This window comes from Pelodiscus sinensis, chromosome 3, assembly GCF_052426305.1.
Source record: "Pelodiscus sinensis isolate ZL-2025 chromosome 3, ASM5242630v1, whole genome shotgun sequence".
NCBI lineage: Eukaryota > Metazoa > Chordata > Testudines > Trionychidae > Pelodiscus > Pelodiscus sinensis.
The window spans coordinates 154368797-154389927 of record NC_143054.1 but is presented as its reverse complement, the minus strand read 5'-3'; the positions used below and the strand labels follow the sequence as shown (position 1 = coordinate 154389927).

General features: G+C 43.1%; 1 protein-coding gene across 1 annotated transcript in view; it reads right to left on the bottom strand.

Annotated features, from left to right (window-relative positions):
* TGFB2 (transforming growth factor beta 2) overlaps window positions 1-11511 on the bottom strand; it is a 77581-nt gene extending 66070 nt beyond the window's left edge. Inside the window, exon 1 of the mRNA XM_006115568.3 lies at window positions 10167-11511. Within this exon, the coding sequence (XP_006115630.1) occupies window positions 10167-10509 (343 nt within the window). The 5' untranslated portion in view covers window positions 10510-11511. The remainder of the gene's footprint in view (window positions 1-10166) is intronic.
* Window positions 11512-21131: the final 9620 nt, after the last annotated feature.

The following is a 21131-nucleotide window of genomic DNA, read 5'->3' as shown; positions in this document are numbered from 1 at the left end:
GCAGGATCAGCCACTGAGGGTGTGGGACCAAAACACCCAAGACATGAACTGATCCAACGCATCTCCTAAGCAACAGCCCCTGACCAAGTTGCTATGCAGCTTCAGTTTAATAGTGCCAATCCCTATGAAGGATGGCAGCAATGCAGCTGCCTTTCTTCCCTCAAGATTGAATACCTCCTAATGAAGCTACATCTGCCAGCATGTAGTCAAGGGGTGCAAATTGCCACCTTCACATGTGGGAATATAGCTAACTCTCTATCACTAGAGATTTCACTGACTATCTCTTCATTAGAGGTAGCTGGAGTTGACTCCAGTATGAAAAATCTCTTAAATCTGCAAAGAGGATGCAAGAGAAATAGCTGGTGCAGTATTTACTATGCTCACAGGAATGTTTCTTGGCTTTGTTGATCTGCCCCATTTTTAGGAGCAAGTTGGGTTTGAAAATGGTCAAGCAGCTTCCTCTATACTCTAATGACCGGTAGTCACTTATTTCCTCTCTCACCATTCCAGGCTTGCCAGATACTTCTGGACAGTATTTCAACCCCTCTGTACTGAAAGAGGGGAAATTTGCGCCTTAATATTTACATGGCGCTTTGAAGACAAACTGCTACAGAGTTGCTCTTCCTATTAAAACTCTTGGCAGTTTCAGACTAATCCTTAGTGCCTGTTTTTCCAGAGCACAAAACCACCAATCCGTACAGCACATTAGGCAGCGTCTGCTCAGGAGCAGCCAAGCTTTGAAATAACAAGGGCTATTGTCGGTCAGGTTGGGATGCATTAGCAGACATGTGTAGGCTGGAGAGCTTAAAACAGCAGCTGCTCACTCACTCTTGAGCTCATTATTATTATTGTTTAACACTCATATGGCAGAATCAGGGCCCACCATGCCAGGAGCTGTACAAACACAGAAGACACGGAGTTTCTAGTTCCTCACTTTGATGAGCCCAAAGTTGATTCCCATTTTTTTTTAAAAAATAAACTCCCATGCTTTGATTTCTCAGTCATCTCTATAGTTTTACCAATACTCTGCTTTAGTTGAACTAGCTACTGAATTGCAAAGGCTGAATGTAAACAAAAACAAATAAGAAAAGGAAACTTCAGCGGCACTTAGCTTGCCTTTTAAAATTCATGGCGGGGGTTTGAATGAACAGAAGCCAGTGAAAACACAAGATACTCGCACGGGCCAAATGAGGAAAAATCACAAATTTATATGAGCAAAAAAGTGAAATGGAAAGAATGACAGATCTACTGCTGCATTTGCTGTGCATATAATAATCACTGATCGACTTTCCCCAGGAAGTGTTGAAATCACCATCACTGAAAAAGGACAGCAGTTTAAAATTAAATTATCTTTCCCAGAACATTCCAATTCGGGCTTTGGCAACAACAGATGTTTTAATACTTTTAAAGATATTTGTGTGTGTGTCTATATATATATATATATATATAGATATATAGATATAGATATAGATATATAGCATAGTATTTCTTTTAAGCAAGACCTCCCTCTTTGTTTTTGCAGTCAGACTGGACTTGTGGTCATTTTGCAGGGTCCGTCTTCCAAAGCCAATGTTCGAATCCACAATCATCAGATTAAGCAACAAACTGGGATTCTTACAACAGCCCTGAGTTATGAATGAATGGTTATTTGTGATCTAGCCTGTCAAGACAGATGCAGTATTTGTCAGAGTACTGTGGGTTAGATATGGTGGGAAGGAGCCAAACAAACAGAGCCAAGGTCAAAATCACAACATATTCTCTCTCTCTCTTTCCTTTTTTCCTGTTTTGTTTTCTTTGATAGAGTGTTTGCTGAAATAAAATGCACTAGTCAATATTTTAATTCAGTCTGTCATGTCTTTTTGTCTGAAAAGCAGTATCTTCTCCATGCAAGGAAAGTAAATGAATCTGTCTGTCCATATGAGAGTCCATTTGTTCAAGAAATTCTCTTAAACAGTAAGAGCTAGGATCACCAAATTTGATATGCAGCTCCCTCTTATAACTTAAAGCAAGGTCAGAATTTGGTTGTGCCAGGACAATGCCTGGAATTTGATGGTTTCTTATAAAATGGAAAGGGGGGGAATCTAGCAGGAGAGAGAGTTATATTGCAGAATGATCACAGGGGGGCAGCAAAGGGCCAGAGTTAGGGACTGGGACAGCTATACCCCCACTGGGACAGCAGGGGGCAGGGACGGAGAAAAGGACAACTATCTATTGTATATTTCAGAGTTTGTCTGTCTTTGTGTCTGTCTGTCCCCCAGTTTGAGGACATGCACCTCTCCTCCACCTGTGCCTGCTGCAGCTGCAGTAGCTATGGACAAGTACTTTTCACCTGGCTCCAACCTGCTGCAGTGACAGAGGATGAATTAAATGAAGAAAACCAAAATTTGCTTGAGTTAAGGGCCTGAGTAATACCGGATAAATCTTCTAGTAGTTTTTATAATACAAGGAAAATATAATATATTAGGCCTCATCCACAGCTCACTGAAGTCAATGGACAGATTCACATTTATTTCAATTACTTTTGCTTCACAGGGGACTTAGGGCTTATCTCTACTTACTCAGAGATTGACTCTGCAAAGATCAGTCTCCCAGAGTTCGATTTAGCAGGTGTAGTAAGGACCTGCTAAATCGACCGCTGATGGCTCCCCCATTGACTCTAGTACTCCACTGGGTTACAAAGAGTGAGGGAAGTAAATGGGAGAGTTTCTCCCATCAACTTCCCGCAGTTGGGATGCCATGGAAATTTGACCTAAGAAGGTATGTGCAGCTCCAGCTATACTATTCCCATAGCTGGAGTTGCGTATCGTAGGTCAACTTTCTCCACGGGTATAAACCTGGCCCTTGATATGAGGTGCAATTTAATACTGTTATTTATTTGTGTTGCAGTACTGACTAAGAGGCCCAGTTACAGACCAGGACTCATTGTGCTAAGTGAGCAAAGAGACAAATCATGCTCCAAAGAGCTCATCCTGATGGCAAAACTTCCATTGACATCAATGGGAGTAAGATTAGGTCTATAGTAAAAATCTAGAATGGTTTCAGTGCATCATGCAACCACAGTAATAGAAAATTTCTGTTTCTAGGGGTATACCTTCCCTCTCCCTCCTGCAGGAAAATGTGAATGATGGGTAAAGATGTTTTGGGGAAAAAACCCACCAGTTCAAACTCAGAAGGTTGCTACAGAGCTTTCCTCCCAAGGGGTGGGAACATGAGGTATTCACCAAGAAGGCATTTAGGGTGCAATGTTCACACTACATGTGAATACACAGGGAAATTACAGGTGTGTCTCCCTAGACCATGGGGTACGAAAGAGAACTGCTAGACCATCTTCGCTACTTGTCAGATCCTTCCCCTCAGGTACACTATATGGTGCATGAAACAGTCATGGGCATCTTCCCTTTGGGGAAGTCAATACTTCTACAGCAGTGAGGAAGCCTAATCAGATTTCCACTGACAATGCTGCTGGGTTTGGAGGCCATCATTCTGCATAGAAAATGGGCTTCCCAGCTCAAAAGCAATTTGCAGAACATCTGTCATGTGTAACAAAAATCTCTCAACAATTACTCTAAGGTATATACCCAAAGGAACCAGGGCAAGAAACCTAGTCATTCAAATCCAAAAGCCCAATCCACTGTCTTTGGAGCTAAAGGAGAACTCCTGTAGTAATTAGTAAGAGTGTGTCTCTTCTCCGCTCTGCCACTTTAAGGACACCATAATTCACTCATTCATCCACGGAGGCTGCAGCGTATATTGGAAGGAGGGTGGAATATAAGGCTTGGTGCTGAATGTGCTTCCACTCCCTCCCCACTTCTGCAAAGTGATGGCCTTTGTATCCTTTCTCCCCCGCCTCCTTGCCTACCTTCTGCACCATTCAGCTGTAATTTTGTACCGCTGGGTTTTCCCTCACAGTTATTATGTAACAGCAACAAGGATGGCGTAAATGGCTTGGGGGAGTTGTTTCTAGAAGAAAAGTAGCTGTTGTAGCCAAACCATTACAGGAAGCAAGTTGATAGTAAAGATGCAGTTAGGTACCTACTTGTGGATATCATAGATTTAAAAAGAAACAAACATCAGCTTGTGGTTGTAGGCAGGATGTAAATCTACTCTAAACAAATGACTGAAGCAAACTTTTTAGTCTAAACAAATCTGTTCAGCATCCATAACATATTATTAAATTAAAATAATACCTGGAGAACATATAATTCCCAGGCTAAATGCTGCCTGTTTAAATGTATAGCATATGGTTGCACAATGGAAATGGAAACATTTGTGCATCTTCACTAATGACTTGTTTTGTCAAGATGCACTGGGAGTTTCCTCTTAATTTTTAATGTGGAAGCATTTCTAGCATAGAACCACTTACGTAAGAAAAAGGACGAGCTGTCCAACTGGAAGAGACTTTTCAGGATAACAAAGATATTGAACAGAGAACTTTTTTCCCTCTGGAAAAAGAGTTTTCAAGCCTTACCTCTTTTACTGGTACTGATGTTTAACAATACATTTTCTAAGTGCTATGAGGGTTCTTAAGCTGCATGACTCCAAATCTCTGTTCCTACCACTGCTAATATCCTGCAAAATCAGGGCTCAGTTCAGCAAGCTACTTTATCTTTAATTGCTAATGAGACTCACATACTTAAAGCTGTACATGTGTTTCTTGCAGAATAAGGACCTCAATGATGAACAAATTCTAGAGTTCTTGTTTAGCTTTTCCTCAGTTCTTACACATGTAAGAATCCCAATTTTAAAGTGATAAAAACAACCTATGAAAATCCCACTCTGAAAATGTGTGACCTATTGTTCTCACAAGTGACACCTAAAATGACTAGGACTGACAAAGTAAATGATTTCTTTTTTCAGTGTATTTACTAGTATGTGCTGGACAGCACTTTAAATATAGTCAGTTCTGCTCTCTCTCCTCTGCAGCCATTTGCGCCTTGACTGTAACAGACTCAAGCCAGTGGAGCTTCATATGGGTGCAGGTTCCATCTATCCAGTGACTTGCAGGAGGGGTACTTTAGTCAGCCAGTTTCCTCCATTATTTATTCCTCCACAGAAGCAGAAAACAGAAAAACATCTAAAAATTATCACCTGCAACTGTAAAACCTCAAACTGGCAGCAGAATAGGGGGTTGGGTGGAGTACCAGAAAATGTATTTCTTTAAAAACTTTACTAGATTTCACAATGAGGGTATCTCTTTAAGACAGACATCAAGAAACATTTTGCTTAGTAGACACTGAGATAGGGCTTCGGGATTTTAGTCCTAGATGTTTTGAGATTTATTTGTTTGTTTTTTGTTATCCTGGATGGTCATTCCCTTTCACACACTAAAGCATTCTCTCTCTCTCTCTCTCTCTCTCTCTCTCTCTCTCTCCTCAAGTCATAGAGTAACAGAATTTACCATGCCAGATCAAGTTTCTGAGCTCCCAAATCTGGTACTCTACTATTGGCTGTGGCCAATACCTGAGGATTCAAAAGAAGTGAAAACACCCAGAATGCACTTTGTCATTTGTGTAATGAGGGTACATGTGGGAGGAGGAGTGATTCCTTCCTGACTCCTATGGTGATCAGCATATGCAGTGAAGCAAGACAGATGTCAAGTACCTAAAAGGCGGAGGGAGAACAATTATTTTCCTTCACTTCTGTTGATAGGACCAGCAGCAATGAGGTTAAACCACGGCAAGGTAGATTTAGGTTGGACATTAGAAAAAACTTCCAGTCAGGCTAGTTAAACACTGGAATGAATTGCCTAGGCAGGTTGTGTATTCTTCATCATAGGAGACTGTTAAGAACAGGTTAGACAAACACCTGTCAGATCCGTGGTATCCACCACGCTAGCCACATGTGGCTATCTGACCGGTTGAGTGTGGCTAGATGGCTTCAACAATGTGGCTATCTGGCCAGTTGTGTATGGCTCGTTCACTATCGCAGTAGTGGCTACGGCTTCAGAACTGGTTGGACATCACGAGTGTAGATGGTGCTTGGTCCTGCCAGGAGTGCAGGGGACTGGACTTGATGAGCTTGCTAGGTTCCTTCCAGTTCAGTGATCCAATAATTTGATTACCTCACTCGGTAGGAATAACTGAAAATGATACTGTTGCTCATAATATTATCATGTCTCTTTCTAAATCCATGTGCAACTTCTTGGCGCTAAAGAGCAAAGGAGGATTCATGAATGCTACCCACATGTAAGTCACATGGCATCATTCCAACAACCTTCCCTCTACCTCACTAGAAGACTCCACCAGTACTCCAAATTCCTTACATGTAAGAGACAATGAAGAATCAGATCCCACACCTATAACACTGGGCCCACACAGTTGGGAGGTTTAAAATAATACACTCCTTTTGAGAATGCTTCCATGTTTTTAACAAAATAGAAAACCCTGAATGATTAAATTCTGGGCACTGGTAAACACAAAACACACATGAGCTTCACATCAGTAGTTGTTAACATTTGGTAATGATGCAATCAGTGAAGGGGAGGCATACAGCTTGGCCACTTCAGTATTAGTAATTCAGTTATTCTGAAGACAAGTCATCCACATGCCTCTGATCACTGGTAAATCAACTCCTTGTTCATAAAGCAGAAGCAGAGCCTTGAACCCAGCCAGTTTATATAGGTTTTTTTTTTTCATTTGGCAAATAGAAAAACGGTAGTCTATGTAACATAATATGCATGCAATAGAGTTCATTAAAATATAAGTCATATCAATAGTTCCCATAAAGTTAATGTATAGTCAAAAACTGGGCTCAATAGGGATGGGGAGGAAGTCTGTATAAAATTAGCATAACATTAAAGTGAAACAATTATCAAACAAAGGAATTTTAATTTTTCAGGAGTTTGTCTATTTCAGCCTCCCCTCCTCCAAAGATGATAGAATTCTCAAAGTAATCACTTACTTTCATAGGGCTCTATCCTTCTGTTTTTACTAACTCACTAACTGTAATGGGAGTTTTAGATTAATAGAACTGAGCATTTATATGTTTAACACAAATAAGCCTTCCAAATTCCTGAAAATCTGCCTTGCTAATTATATGCATATATAACAAATGTCCCAAATATGTCTGATTATTATCTCCTGTCTGTAACTGTACCAATATTACATTTGTGCAGATCAACAATGCAATGTTTGTGAATACTAAATTGAAATAGATATTCAGTTTAAATATCAGTACTTGTCTCAGAATCAGCAATTTTATCTTAGACAGAATTATCTTCTAATATGACCCAAATTTAATAAAGCCAGGACTTTGGAATTCGAAAGATAATTGCTTCTAATCACAAAGTAATTTTATCATCTATAATCTTTAGATTTCACATTCAATCTACTTCATAGATCTCTGTTAAAAAGTCAATTATTGACAGTTTTATTATCTAACCCAAAACAAGATACATGGGGATTGATGGCACAAAAGCTCAACTGCTTTTTGAGTTTCCAAAGTTTCTTGATATTATTTTCCTGCCACTAATTTTGCAATCTATTATCTTCATGGGTCTATTATTCTTTGACTCTTTGAATTTCTACATATATTCTGACTACAAGTGTCTTTAACCTCAAATGGACTCTCAAGCAGAAGCCAGATGCCCCCTTATTCCCTCAATGCAAACTATCAGAAACCTTAGCATAACTTTACTTTGAGCCTTAAACTAACAGCATGTGAAAAGATTAATATGAATAAATTCAAAACTAATCAGATCCCTTCTTTAAATGTTGACACAGTATTATTTATATCCCATAAATACCTTCTTGACTAAAATTCATCCCAGGAGATTGGCAACTTGCCAGTTCTATTCATATTTACTGTATTTATATAGTACAGTTGGCCAAGGATAATATTTAAGACAAAATATGCCTTAGAGTATATACAATATCTCTTATAGTTTTCCTTTTACATCTCCTTATTGCTAAAAATATTTAGTCTGAACTGTATAAAATACCCCACAAAGACCTATCAGCATTCTCCAGTGATATATAGCTGACTATGAGTATAATTAGAGTATATTTGTAATACTTGGGCTGTAGTCAGTTACTGAACACTAACAACTTTGTGGTTAAAAACTGAACCACTGATCTTTCCCATGCCTTCATCTCAGCAGCTTTTGACCTTCAATGCATTCATAATGATATCCTTCTCCTTCCTCATCACGGTCCCAATGGGATCAGGAACTGCAGAGTTATGAAAATTATTCAGTGAAGTCTAGGAGAAAGTGTATATAACAGCCAATGCTGCACTTTTCATTTGTTTGTTTAAAATATGGTGGAGTGATTCCTCCCTTGCTGTCTTTTTTTGGAAAGGGTCACTCAATCCACTATAACTAGAGAGCAATGGAAAAACAGTTAACCTACTTGCTATGATGTTAGCCACAGCACTTGCACAGTAGTATGGGATCTGTTGCTAAACAGCCTTCTGATCCCAAACTTCTGATGCACTCTGTTGGTAGATACCTGCAGTCTACTTTACACTGCCAAACCCCCTGCTGAATCTTTAGTGCCGCTCTGGCTTTTGACACTATTTTAAAAATAGACTCTCTTTTGTCAACTTTGATGTCACACACCTCAGATATTTTAATATTCTGAAAAGTAAATGGCTGGGGTTTATAGTAGAAGCTCTGTGTTCGTTATTTTCTTTTGTGGAAAAGAGGGCAAATCTGTGCTCAGGATCAATGCATCTAGCCTTCAGAAATGCTTTATTCCAATTTCATAGCTGTATATCAAGGAATTGGAACTATTTTCTATGGCCTTTGTTAGTAAATAGCTGCGACCATGCTCAGGGGAGGAGATGTTGGGTCTCAAAATAAAGTTCTGACTTACATCAAAATACCAGCAAGAGTGGAGGGCGGTGGAGACATGTTTTGAAGAGAAACTGACACGATTTTTTCTACGTTCTGTCTCAATGTTATTACTGAAAATTACACTGAACCTTTTCCGCATAACCACTTGGCTCCAGCATATATAAAAAAATCTTCTTCCCCTGAGGGTAACAAGGGTGGAGTATATTTATCCTAGCTGTTATTGTAATTACAATCATAAAATGGCTTTGACTGCCAGGGTGTCCTGTACCTGATGGTGTCATTTAACCGTAAAAGAAGAAAAAGGCAGCTGCAAAGAGTGGGGTTCAGACATTTTGGCTGGCATCATGGGACTATCACATGCAAGACACAGCAAGCCCTAAAGCTACAACTTGTTAAAACTAAAACTAAATAAAAAGAAAATGCAATTAGAAACTCTAGGATAAAGTTACCAAGATGGCTCCATTATCTATTTAAGCAAGAGGTATGTACTTTTCAAAAACAGACAGCAAGAATATAGGGCATCAAGTGGAAGGTGGGGAAGAGGGAGGGAAATTAAACCGTTAGGCACTGGAGTTTGGGATATGCTGACGGTGAAGTTATTTTTCTCTCTCACTGGTGTTTAACCTTCCTTGGCATGAGTAGCTAGCTCTTTTTAAAGGAGTTTTATGCTTTTCTGCACACCCACTGCCACTGCCAAAGCAAAGAGGTATGTTGTGATGATTTTTAATCATCATGGGTGGGATATGATATCAGCACAAAACATTTCCCCCTTTTTATTCAGAATGAGATGTGTATCAAAAGTGTCCTTCAAAAAATAGCAAGGCACAGAAAAAAATGAGAAGGGTCCAGGGAAATGACACTAAAGAGAAGGGGGAACTTATCTTGACCTAAAATTAAAGGCACCATTAATTGGAAGGATGGGAGAAGTCTCTACAGCTGTCCTTTCTTAGGGTACCAATTTTAAGTAGAGACCTTGAGAAGGATGATGGGGGGGGGGGGGGGGAGTTGGCAGGGGGGAGGAAAAGAAAACCTGTGATTCTTTTTTATACCTTTTTTGACAAACGCAGGGATAGAGTGAGATAAGTTAAGGGAAAGAACAGCAGGGGAAAGAATCTCAGGTCTTGGGGAGCACACACCGTGACTTGTGTAATGAGTTTGAACGAGAGAGGAGGTGAGATCAAAACACAGCAGATCTGCAAGCAACTGATCCTCTCCCCCCCCCCCCCCCCCGCCCCGTCCAAAAAGTATGAACCAAACTCAGAGTGAAGTGGACAGAAAAATTGGGTTATAATACACGGGGCACTGCCGCGGCGTTAGAAGTGAAATCTCTCTCTCTCTCTCTCTCACACACACACACACACACTGAACTTACTTTCGGGGAAAAAAGGCAGCATGTCTATTTTGTACACCTCTTTGGCATAATACTCCTCATCGCTCCTCTCCCTTTCGCAAGTGGCGGCTCGGTGGTTGGCTTTCTCCTGCAGCAGGTCCCTGGTGCTGTTGTAGATGGAGATGACCTCCGGGGGCACCTCCTCGGGCTCGGGGTACTCTTCGGGGGGGCTGGTGAGCTTCAGTTTGCTCAAGATCTGTCCTCGGATCGCCTCGATCCTCTTGCGCATGAACTGATCCATGTCGAGGGTGCTGCAGGTAGAGAGGCTGAGCGCCACCGCGGCCAGATCCAGGGCGAGGACCAGGCTCAGGAGATAGCAGTGCATTCTCGGCTTCGGACCCGGCCTCCCCGGCAGCGCGGCTTGAAGGAGAACGGAGGTGGCGGGGGAGCAAAGGGGGGCGCTGCGGCTGCAAATGCAGAGCGGGCTGTCGGGGCAAGGCAGAGGGGCGCAGATGAGTGGCACGGAGAGCAAGGCGCTACCTCTGCATCCGCGCGCCCAGTGCGCAAATCCCGGGCAGCGGGGAGGGACTTCACGCGGCCCCCGCCGCGGCGCGAGTCGCTGGAGGCAGAGCCGGCCGGTGGCGGGGCTGGGAAGCGAGCGGCGCTCCTGCAGTCGGAGGGCGAGACAGGGTGGCCGCCGGACGCTCAGCTCCGGGCTTCTGCGCTGGGCTGCTCCAGCGCCGCGCACGGGACGGTGGCAGGGGCGGGCGGGCCCCGCGCTGCGGAGCGGCTGCAGGAACACCCGGGAGCCGCGCGAGAGGCGCCCACGTGTGTGTGTGTGTGTGTACGTGTGTGCGCGAGCGGGGAGAGCCCGGCCGGGACCCCCGGGGCTGGGAGGGAGGGGGAAGATCTCAGTGCTCTTCTCTCCTTCCTCCGGCGCTGAGCCTGCCGCAGGCACCGAGCAACCCCCCCCTCTCTTGCGGTGCAGCTTCGCCGGCGCCCTCCTCTGCCTCCAAAACAGCCAGCCTAAGCCGCAGGCAACACGCCGGCGCTGCTGCTGCTGCCTCCCGTGGGTCTCGAGACCGGCAGCTGAGGGGGAGGGGGCTGGTTAAAAGGTGCTTTGCCCTGCTCTCCCTCCGGGGCGCCTCTGCTCCTGGGCTTGGCTTCTGCGCTCGCCACGCACGGCCCGCTCCGCGGGGCTTCCCCCGTCCAGAGCCGCGCCGCTCCCGCTTTACTTTCTCGCCAGCCCCGCTCTCCCCGCCGGCCTCCCGCCCGCTCTGCGCCCCGCTGCTTTCCTTGCTGAGCGGGGACCTTTGCCAGCAGATAACATCACGCTCGTGCGGGGAGCGGGAGATTTATAAGCTCTCCCTGCACCACGTGCTTGCCGCCCAACAAAATGACGTGGTGGGGCTGCACGGGAGAGAGGATTCCTCCCGCTTTTCCCTCGCCCCGGCTCCCGAGTCCCTCTGAGCAGCCGCCCGCCAGGGGTCCCCCCCCCCCAGCCCGCGTTATCAGCGCGCCCGCTTCCAGGTGCCGCGCCGCGCGGGGTGGAAGAGGAGGGGGTTGAGCTGAAAGTCCAAAACAACCCCTGCCAGGCTAGAGTCGTGGGGGCTGCTGCTCCTGGCCGCTTGTTATTAAGGGCCTGGAGACAACTCACATCGCTGCTTTTACCTCAGTTGCAGGAGGGGGACTGGCCTTGCCTCCCCACCTCTTTTGGAGCTCGGGGAGATAGTTCCATGAGAAGAGTATGTGCATATAATTAGAGCTCACTGTGTTATGCCCCACATTTGGCCCCTTGCTTTAAGAGTCAGCAGAAGGCATTCTGGCTTTGCCCCCCCCCCCCCCACCCACACACACACACTCCCCTGTACTTAACTCCACTTCCATACACGGGCTGGGTGTGTCTACACAGCCAAGTTATTATAAGAGCATCTACACAGAACTAGCGCTATTTCAAAATAACGGGAGGCTTATTCCAACTTCTGTAAATCTCATTCTACAAAGAATAACATGTATTTTGAAATAGGGACTGTGTAGATGCTCCGCTGTTGCTATTTCGAAATAGCCCCTCACCAGGGCTATTCTAAGTTATTCTTCCCCAGTGCCTCCTGGGGCTCTAAATTGAGATAGCACATCTACATTAGGGAGGCCTGCCTCACACTAATTCTGGGGCTTCCCTGCAGCATACAAGTGCTATTTTGAAATAAGCTATTTCCGAGTAACTATTCTGAAATAGCGTATTCCAAAATAAATGTACAGTGTAGACATAGCCTCTGTGGCTTTCTCATCTTCCCCCTGGAGGATTACTTGGTTTTTATTAAACTCATTAGGACTGTGATGATGATTCTCCCTTGCCTTCTCCTCAGAGTCCTACCTGATCAGGCTATTTCACCATGTTAGGAGTCTTATCCTAGCCCGAGGATGCGCCTGCATTGTCGTTTGTATTATGCCACTCAATTGCTCAGGGAGGGAGTTTCTTAATTTCTCTCTGAGCTGATCTCTCAATTACTGCTTATATCCTCCATGGAATACAGAGTCTCTTAGTATAATATATAGAAAAACCTGTTGGGTTTACCTCGTCCATCTTTGTGCCAATGTGTGATCATTCCTTAGGGTATGTCTACACTATAGAGAAGATCAAAGCTGCAACTGTCAATCTTCCATGGTTCGAATGAGCAGGTCCAGTTAAAACAGCTAATTCAAACTGAGAGGGACACTCCGGTTGACACTGGTAGTCCTGCTCCTACAAGGAGCAAGGGAAGTGGAAGAAAGAGTGTTCTCCCTTCGACTTGCTGCCGTGTGGACAGCACCAAAAGTCAAGTTACAGTATTTCGACTTCAGCTATGCAATTAATGTAGCTGAAGTTTTCCCGCAGTGTAGATATTCCTTTAGGGAATTGCTAGTAGTTTGACCTATGCATTCTGCCCATACTGCATTCTGGCCATGCTCTTGAGAAATTATTCTAGTAAAAAAAGATCTCATTCTTAACTTCATCCCCTAAGTCTTTTCTTTTTCTGTCACAGTCCATTTATCACTTCTGTACTGTACATCAACATGAACTTTATGAAATGATCAAGTAGCCTTTGTTCCTTTAACACCACTTAGTCTATCCCTAAATCCCTTTAAGTATTCCATTGTCATAATTTTTCATTGGATGTGATAAGAGAATCATTTGGGAGTCTCTAGTAAATCATCTTGCCCCCGTCTTACATAGTGATAAAGTTGTTTCTAAACCTTCTGCTATGATACAAGATAGGGATGTAGGAGTGTTGATTGCAGCATGATGACATAAGGGACATAAAGGATTAGGGTCACAGCTACAGAATTCTTAACTACAAAAAATGTACAGAGGAAGCCAGATAGGGTGGCTCGAATATCCCAAAGACATAAGCTCAGATTCTTTGGTGGTGTAAATTAATACTGAACCATTGAAGTCAAAAGAGATACACCTGTTTATTCCAACAGATGATCTAGCTTTTAAGCACAATCTACTACTTCTAGGAATTATTTCTAAGTCTTGCCTCGCCACTTGAAAGTGATAGCCCCTAGGTTAAAATTAAGATTGTCCACAAGGAAAACAACTTCCTTAGAGCAGTTAAGAGTGGGGGCTGCAGGAGATGGTGAGATAAAGGGTTTTGGACAGTATTGGACCCACTGTGTGCTGTTTGCAATGGCAAGGTCCCCCTGTTATCGGATATTACCAAGTAACCCATCAATGCTATGGCTACAGGCAAAGAAGAGCCTTCCTAATGGATAAAGGATAAGAAAATACTTTATATTTGAAAAGTAGTTTTTCCATAGTTTGAAAATAAACTTACTTTAATTTGTCTAAAACCAGCAGAAATGGACAGCACTTGAAACCACACAACTGATGTTGCACAAGTCCTGAATATCACACTGATAGCAGCTGTCCATTTAAACATCTTTAAATTCCTACAAAGAGCCGAGTGAAAGTTTCTCTGTCACATCACCATATTTTTATTGTTTTCTATGCCACTTATTCTTATTGACCTGGCAGGTACAGTTAAAGTGACAATGATTTGAGAAAGAATATAGTTTCCAGGATCAGGGGATATGAACTTGAACTAGTAGAGTCATTAGATTTTATTCCTATAAGATTCCTGTTTAAAAACAAAATGCTATTTCCTCTGTTACTATAAATTGATATTGACTTAACTGACCAGCTAGAGATCTGGCCCTGCTACCCAATGTTTCTCACATGTGAATGTTTCTGAACATGGTTCTCAGATGTGAATGTTTCTGAACATGGGCTAATGAAATTAATGTATTTCCTCCAAAAACGAATAGCTAATAGAAACTCTTCAGTAGCTATCAGCAATGATAATCGACCTAGGGAGAGAAAGATAATTCTCTTTCAGGTTTTTGATATTTTGAAACTCAGTTTTGTTGCAGTTAGGAATGAAAACCAAAAATTTCAAACTTCTCTGTGAAAGGGAATGGAGTCCACCTGGTGGGCAGCTCTGGAGCCGCGGACCCTGGCATCCTTAAGGTCTCTGAGGTAATCTGTCTGGGGGGTTCTCTAGAGCTGTAGACCCTCTGTGGAGAGCTAGAGAGTGAGGCAATTGAGCAGGCAGGTTTCAAAGTCTGGCTGCTTTTCAGCAAAATGTCAATAAAATCGAATGGTCTCCAAGAAATGTTGTGATTTCAAAATTGGCAAATTCCAAAAGAAGATGGTGTCAGAACTTTTCCAACCAGCTCTTGCTATAAGTATTATAACTGATAACAGAGCAGTTCTTATGCTGCCCAGCAGAGAGCCATGCAATGGTACACATGTACACTACCAGGTCATTACGCACTTTCTTACTCTGGCAAATCCCATTTCAATTTGACATCAGTAATGAATCTGTTGCTATCTATGGCTTCGTGGTATCACTATGGCACAAATTATTGTTCTTCAGAAACTTTCAAGGGCAGCAGGCATAGAAGGTAGATTCCTATTTCAAACCACAGACCCTTCCCACTTGAGCTAAGCCCCTACTACCGGTAACATAGGGCCTGAAACATCCAGGTCAGACATTTTGTTTCTTCCTAGTAGACGATAATGGCACATCCTAGCCAGTTTATTACACTATATAGCAAATCACACAAGAACTAGATTTCCACTTTTAAAGTATGGAATTCTCCCTCTTGTGACACATTGAGCCTATTTTCTATGTGCACCCAAAACTCTGCTCCCACATGTATCTTGTGGATATGCAATTGCACATTTGGACCCCAAAGAAATTATGGCTTAATCTCTGTTTATCACATGAGCAATTGCATTAAGACAATCAAGATCTGGCCCCATTAACATTTGCCATTTTATGTGCATGGTCCAATGTTATTCTGCTGGAGGAAGTGCCATAAACTAAATATACTTTCAGAATTCAATGACACATGCCTTTCATAGAATCATAGAACACTAGAACTGGAAGGGACCTCAAGAGGTCATCAAGTCCAGTCCCCTGCCCTCATAGCACGACCCAGTAACATCTAGACCATGCCTTTCAATACAGGTAATTCAGTTTTTGAGTTATAACTTTATTTTCACTCCGCACATATCTAGTAGACTAACCTATTATAAGTAACCCCTTGCATTTTATTTTGGGATGGGTCCGGTTGTGTTTTTTACATTACAAACAGTGAATTAGAGTGAAAAACTGCTATAGAAAACATTTGCCAAATGCAAATGCCATTTAATTTGATTTGATCGCTATACATTTTTTAAATGGACCCCATCCTGTGTACTTTGTGCACGCTAATGTGAATAAAGAAAGCACAGAGAATGAACAGGACTTATCTGTTCTTGTGCTTTCAGTTCAATACAATACTGTCTTTTTATATGTTGATTTTTTAAAATAAACAGTAACTGTTTATTACAAAAACAGGGAGACCTGGAAAGTTACGACACTCACTGAACATAAGGCTTTCATGTTTCCTGGTAACTTAAAAATTATGTGGTCAGAATTTTACAATTTGTGTGTTCTTTTTAGATTGTTTTGGTTATACACAAATGCGTTGTGTGAAATACAATGGCAATAATCTCTCTCAAACTGCTGACAACCAGGTCATTAAGTAAGGTGGCTGGCCATATTATATAAATTAAAGAACATTGTTCGAGAAGGAGTAACTTTAAAATTTAAGAGGCACATTTCATAAGCTTCACGTTGATGATGAGCATCTGACAATTGCACAATTAATTCTTTGTGGCATACATAGGACTTTGCAGCAATTACTATGCTCGTGTTGAATCTTAGCTGTTCAGATGGGGTGTGCCAGACAAGAAACTTTTGAGTTCTCATATATATATAAGCACACACAATGGTTCAATTTCTAGAGCATCTTATAATGGTGAGACAGAAAGATGACAGAGGAGAACTGAACAATATGGATTGTGACCAGGATACCAGCATTAAGACACCAAAGGCCAAATCAACCACAGATTTTTCTAAATGGCGGAGTATGCAGATACCCATAGGTGCTGAGCTCACATAACTCTCTCTTGGGTCACTCCTCCTGGAAACCGTTGGAGGAATTCTGGGAGCAGGGGGGAGGTATGGCCAGACTGCACAGTACTCTAGGAACTATTACTAGCTGACGTGGATAAGACCCTGCCAATCTTGAAATCACAACAGCAACTTTATAGCACAACCCTCTACTATTCAGTGGTGACAGGATGCTGTTGAAAATTTGGGGCTCTAGTCCTACAAAAATTGTCAGGAGAGGACATATAAAGACCAAAATGGTCAGGACCTCTAATATAAACTATTATAAATTCATAAATCACTGATTTACATGGTGTATGTATTTCTTTCATAGTATTTCAAGACCTTAAAGGTTTATTGCATGCTATTTTAGACTTGCATAGAGACAGAGTTGGTTGTGCGCCAATAAATAAGACAAATGATAATTGTAGAAATTGTTAGTAGCTCTAGCAGAACATCTATATGACAATATTCAGGAAATTCAATTGTACAACTTCAGTGAAAATATGCATTCAGGCGGTAGTTGTGGTGGGTTTTTAAGAAGAGGGTTGTTTATAAAGCAATATTAAGTAAGTGGCAGCAGCCTCAAAAACGGGCCGGTAGTAACGTAATATCTCAAGCCGAGTATTGCAGCTGCACAGGAACAGTTATTGTTTAGTTCACAAAGACTGTAGGGTTCTTGCTTCTCTAGCTGCCCGTTGGTGCCGCTCACACAAAGAAAGGCCTTACATAAAACAAAGTGGATTCCTACGAGTGTAAAATCCTTGAAGTGGCTCATTTTCAACCACAGCAGGGAAGAAAAACCATAGACAGTTAATAGACTTTGATTTACTCTTTTAGACTGGCCCAGTAGCAAGTCCACACTGACTTACTTAAGGAGCTGGCAAAATAACTTATAGGTCTTGCTCCTCCCCCATTAGCCAGAGACTGAGATCCTCTTTACATGTTTTTTTTTTTAAACACATTTTCAAGTCCACAGTCCAGGTTTGGGGCACTGAAATCAACAGAAGAGCCGCACAAGAAGGGCTTGCAGGACTGGTCCCCTTAGAATAGTGTTTCTTAAACTGTGTTCCAGCACACCCATGTGCCACCAGGCAGGTAGAGGAGTACCTCAGAGAACAACAGATTTCAAAATGGCCACCCTTAAAGGGCAGGCAACCTTTTGGGTTTTTTTTTTTTTTTTTGGCGGGTTTTTTTTTTTTGCACTCAACTTCCCCCAACCCATTTTTCCCCCTCAATAACTTCCCCACAGGTAAGTGCTGAATGTGCGGGACTGGGAGATGGGTTGGAAATGGGGGGGACTACGGCCTATAATGGCAAGGAGAAAGGAGGGTCAGGGAACAACAGGGAGGCAAGATCAAATCAGTATCTTAGATGCCTATATACAAATGCAAGAAGTATGGGTAATAAGCAGGAAGAACTGGAATTGCTAACCAATAAGTACAACTATGATATCATTGGTATTATAGAAACCTGGTGGGATGGGACGCATGATTGGAATGTTGGTATGGAAGGGTATGGCTTGCTCAGGAACGACAGACAGGGAAAAAAGGGAGGAGGGGTTGCCTTGTATATTAAAAATGTACACACTTGGACTGAAGTGGAGATAGCTGTGTAGAGAGTCTCTGGGTTAAGCTAAAAGGGGTAAAAAATGAGGGTGATAGCATGCTAGGAGTCTACTACAGGCCACCTAGCCAGGTGGAAGAGGTGGACGAGGCCTTTTTTAAACAATTAACAAAACTATCCAAAGCCCAAGATTTGGTGGTGATGGGGGACTTCAACTATCCAGACATATGTTGGGAAACTAACACAGCGGGGCACAGGCTATCCAATAAGTTTCTGGACTGCATTGGAGACAACTTTCTGTTTCAGAAGGTTGAAAAACTAGTTAGGCCTCAGCTGGAGTACTGTGTCCAGTTCTGGGCGCCACGTTTCAAGAAAGATGTGGAGAAATTGGAAAGGGTACAGAGAAGAGCGACAAGAATGATTAAAGGTCTAGAGAACATGACCTATAAAGCCAGGCTTCGTGAACTGGGCTTGTTTAGTTTGGAAAAAAGAAGATTAAGGGGGGACATGATAGCGGTTTTCAAATATCTAAAAGGGTGTCACAAGGAGGAAGGAGAAAATTTGTTCCTCTTGGTTTCTGAGGACAGGACAAGGAGTAATGGGCTTAAAGTGCAGCAGGGGAGGTTTAGATTGGACATTAGGAAAAAATTCCTGTCAGGGTGGTCAAATATTGGAATAAATTGCCAAGGGAGGTGGTGGAATATCCCTCTCTGGAGATATTTAAGAACAGGTTAGATAGTCATCTGTCAGGGATGGTGTAGACGAAGCTTGGTCCTGCCTTGAGGGCGGGGGGCTGGACTCGATGACCTCTCGAGGTCCCTTCCAGTCCTATTATTCTATGATTCTATAATTCCCCCCAATCTTTTTTGCCCCCCAATCTCCCCCCCCCCAACAAAAAATCCTTAATGTTCCTCATGAAAAAAAATTGTTTGGTGTTCCTCGGTCTTAAAATGTTTAAGAAAAACCGCTTTAGAATGATGTAGTGTAAAACTGAAGATTTGCCTCTGTACAGAGTGTGTATACAAATCCTATGCCTTTAACCATCCTTAGTGCTTTTAAGTGTTACATAAACCTCATGTGATTCCTCTGCCCAGGAGTGAATTTCACCTTAGTTAATAAGGGTAGTAAACTTCATCTTTCACTATCTTTCCTTGTGTTCACTGTGACAATGGGAGTCCTTGGTCTACCATCGGTGCAGGCTTCATTCAGTGCATAATGTGCAGCCAGTTGTCCAGATACATGAAAGAATGGGCATTAATGTTTCTATATAGCTCAAAAAAACCCCAAACCATTGCTTTCCCAGAATGTTTAAACTGAGAATCACAACTAGATTATTTAATTCATGCGTTAGTCATTCCAGTTTGGTTTAGTATCAGTTTGATATCAGTTCCTCTCACAACATTCCCTAAAACAATGAAACCAATGAAGTGAGAGGAATTGACATCATTGGAAGCTAGAATCCTGCATTGGTCTCTCAGCTGAACCTGCCATTAGTGTCAATTATGCTGGCATCTTTGATGTGGATACAGTAGAATCTTAAGACACCTTAGGAACAGAGGCTGCCTGTAACTCTGAAGAGGTGGGGCTATAGCTGCAGAATAGCAGGGGATGGGGAGTTGGGGGCTTCTGACCCCGGGGGTGCCATGGCTCCTCTGGGCAAGGAGGGGCTCAGAGCTTCTCTCTCACAGGAGCACAAGAGCTCATTGCTTTAGACCTGGAGAGAGTGCTGGGGCTTGTGGCTTATGTCCCATAGCTCCACTCCCAGTTTCAGCCCCACAGGGGCACCAGGACTCGGCTTCAGCTCCACAGCTCCATTCCTGGCTTCAGCTTGGGGGATAAGGGGAGGGGGAGGGAGAGACTCAGAATTCCCTGGGCTCTGCTCCTGGCTTTAGTGGGGAGGAGGTGCATTAGGGCATAACTATAGCTGTGGGGAGCATTCTGTCTAAAACCGGCATTCCTCTCTTAGCTAAAGCCCCAAACCCTGGCATTCCCTGCAGGGCTTAAGCCAGGAGCAGAGCTGTTGAGTTGAAGTCCAGAGCCCGAGCACATCTCTCTCACCCCCATGTAAAGCCACGCACCATGGTACTCCTAAGTCAGAAGTCCCAAGCCCTTCCACCTGCCTGGAGCCCTGAATCTCCCCTAATCCTGCAGCTGCAGCAGCCCTCTCCTCCCCTCATCACCCCCCCCCCCCCCGCCCTCCCCAGCTGAACAGCTGAGTCTCAGGGCAAAAACCCTAAGGAAGTACAGTATTTGCCAGTGGATTTCTTTTCTTTCATCCTTTTTTTTCTTTTTCGGTCTGTATTGCTGCCTCATTGAGGCCTTCAGGTTCCACAGGGTGTCTGGTTGACCCGCAAGTCTGTAACGCTGGGGTTCGTATCTTTGAGATCCTGCTTTACATTCAAACCAATCTGAGTCTAACCTGATTTCACAAAGGCTACTAGACAGCCACTTTTGGTCATTATACCTATGCAAGCAACCCAGAGGTTCAGGGCTCTGATCACTAGTCTCCTAAGCCATCCATCCCCCTGCTCACATCCAGAATGCAACCTTCAGAATCTGCAGTATTACTACTATGTTTACTAAGGGATGTAGGACCTGCATACAGCAGTTTGGATATGATTGATCCAGGGGCCTTTTAGCTGAGGCCAAGTGTTATTTAAAATGTCAGATATACCCTGATTGATACAGGAGACCTTTTCCAGACATATACAGATGCTTGCATTTCTATAACCTCTCTCAAATTGGATTTCATTAGTATGCAGTTTTGGAGGTTTTATATAAAGCACTTCCAGTCAGCTGTTTCATTTATTCACTTAGCACCCATCTCTGACCCCATAAAGGTCTAAAGGCAAGTCTATAGCATTCCAAACTAAGCCAGATCTAGGATGGATTAGTAGCTGCAAAGGCCACCCACACGCAGGGATGTAACTCTCAGCTGTCCTTGTTTCTAAACTCA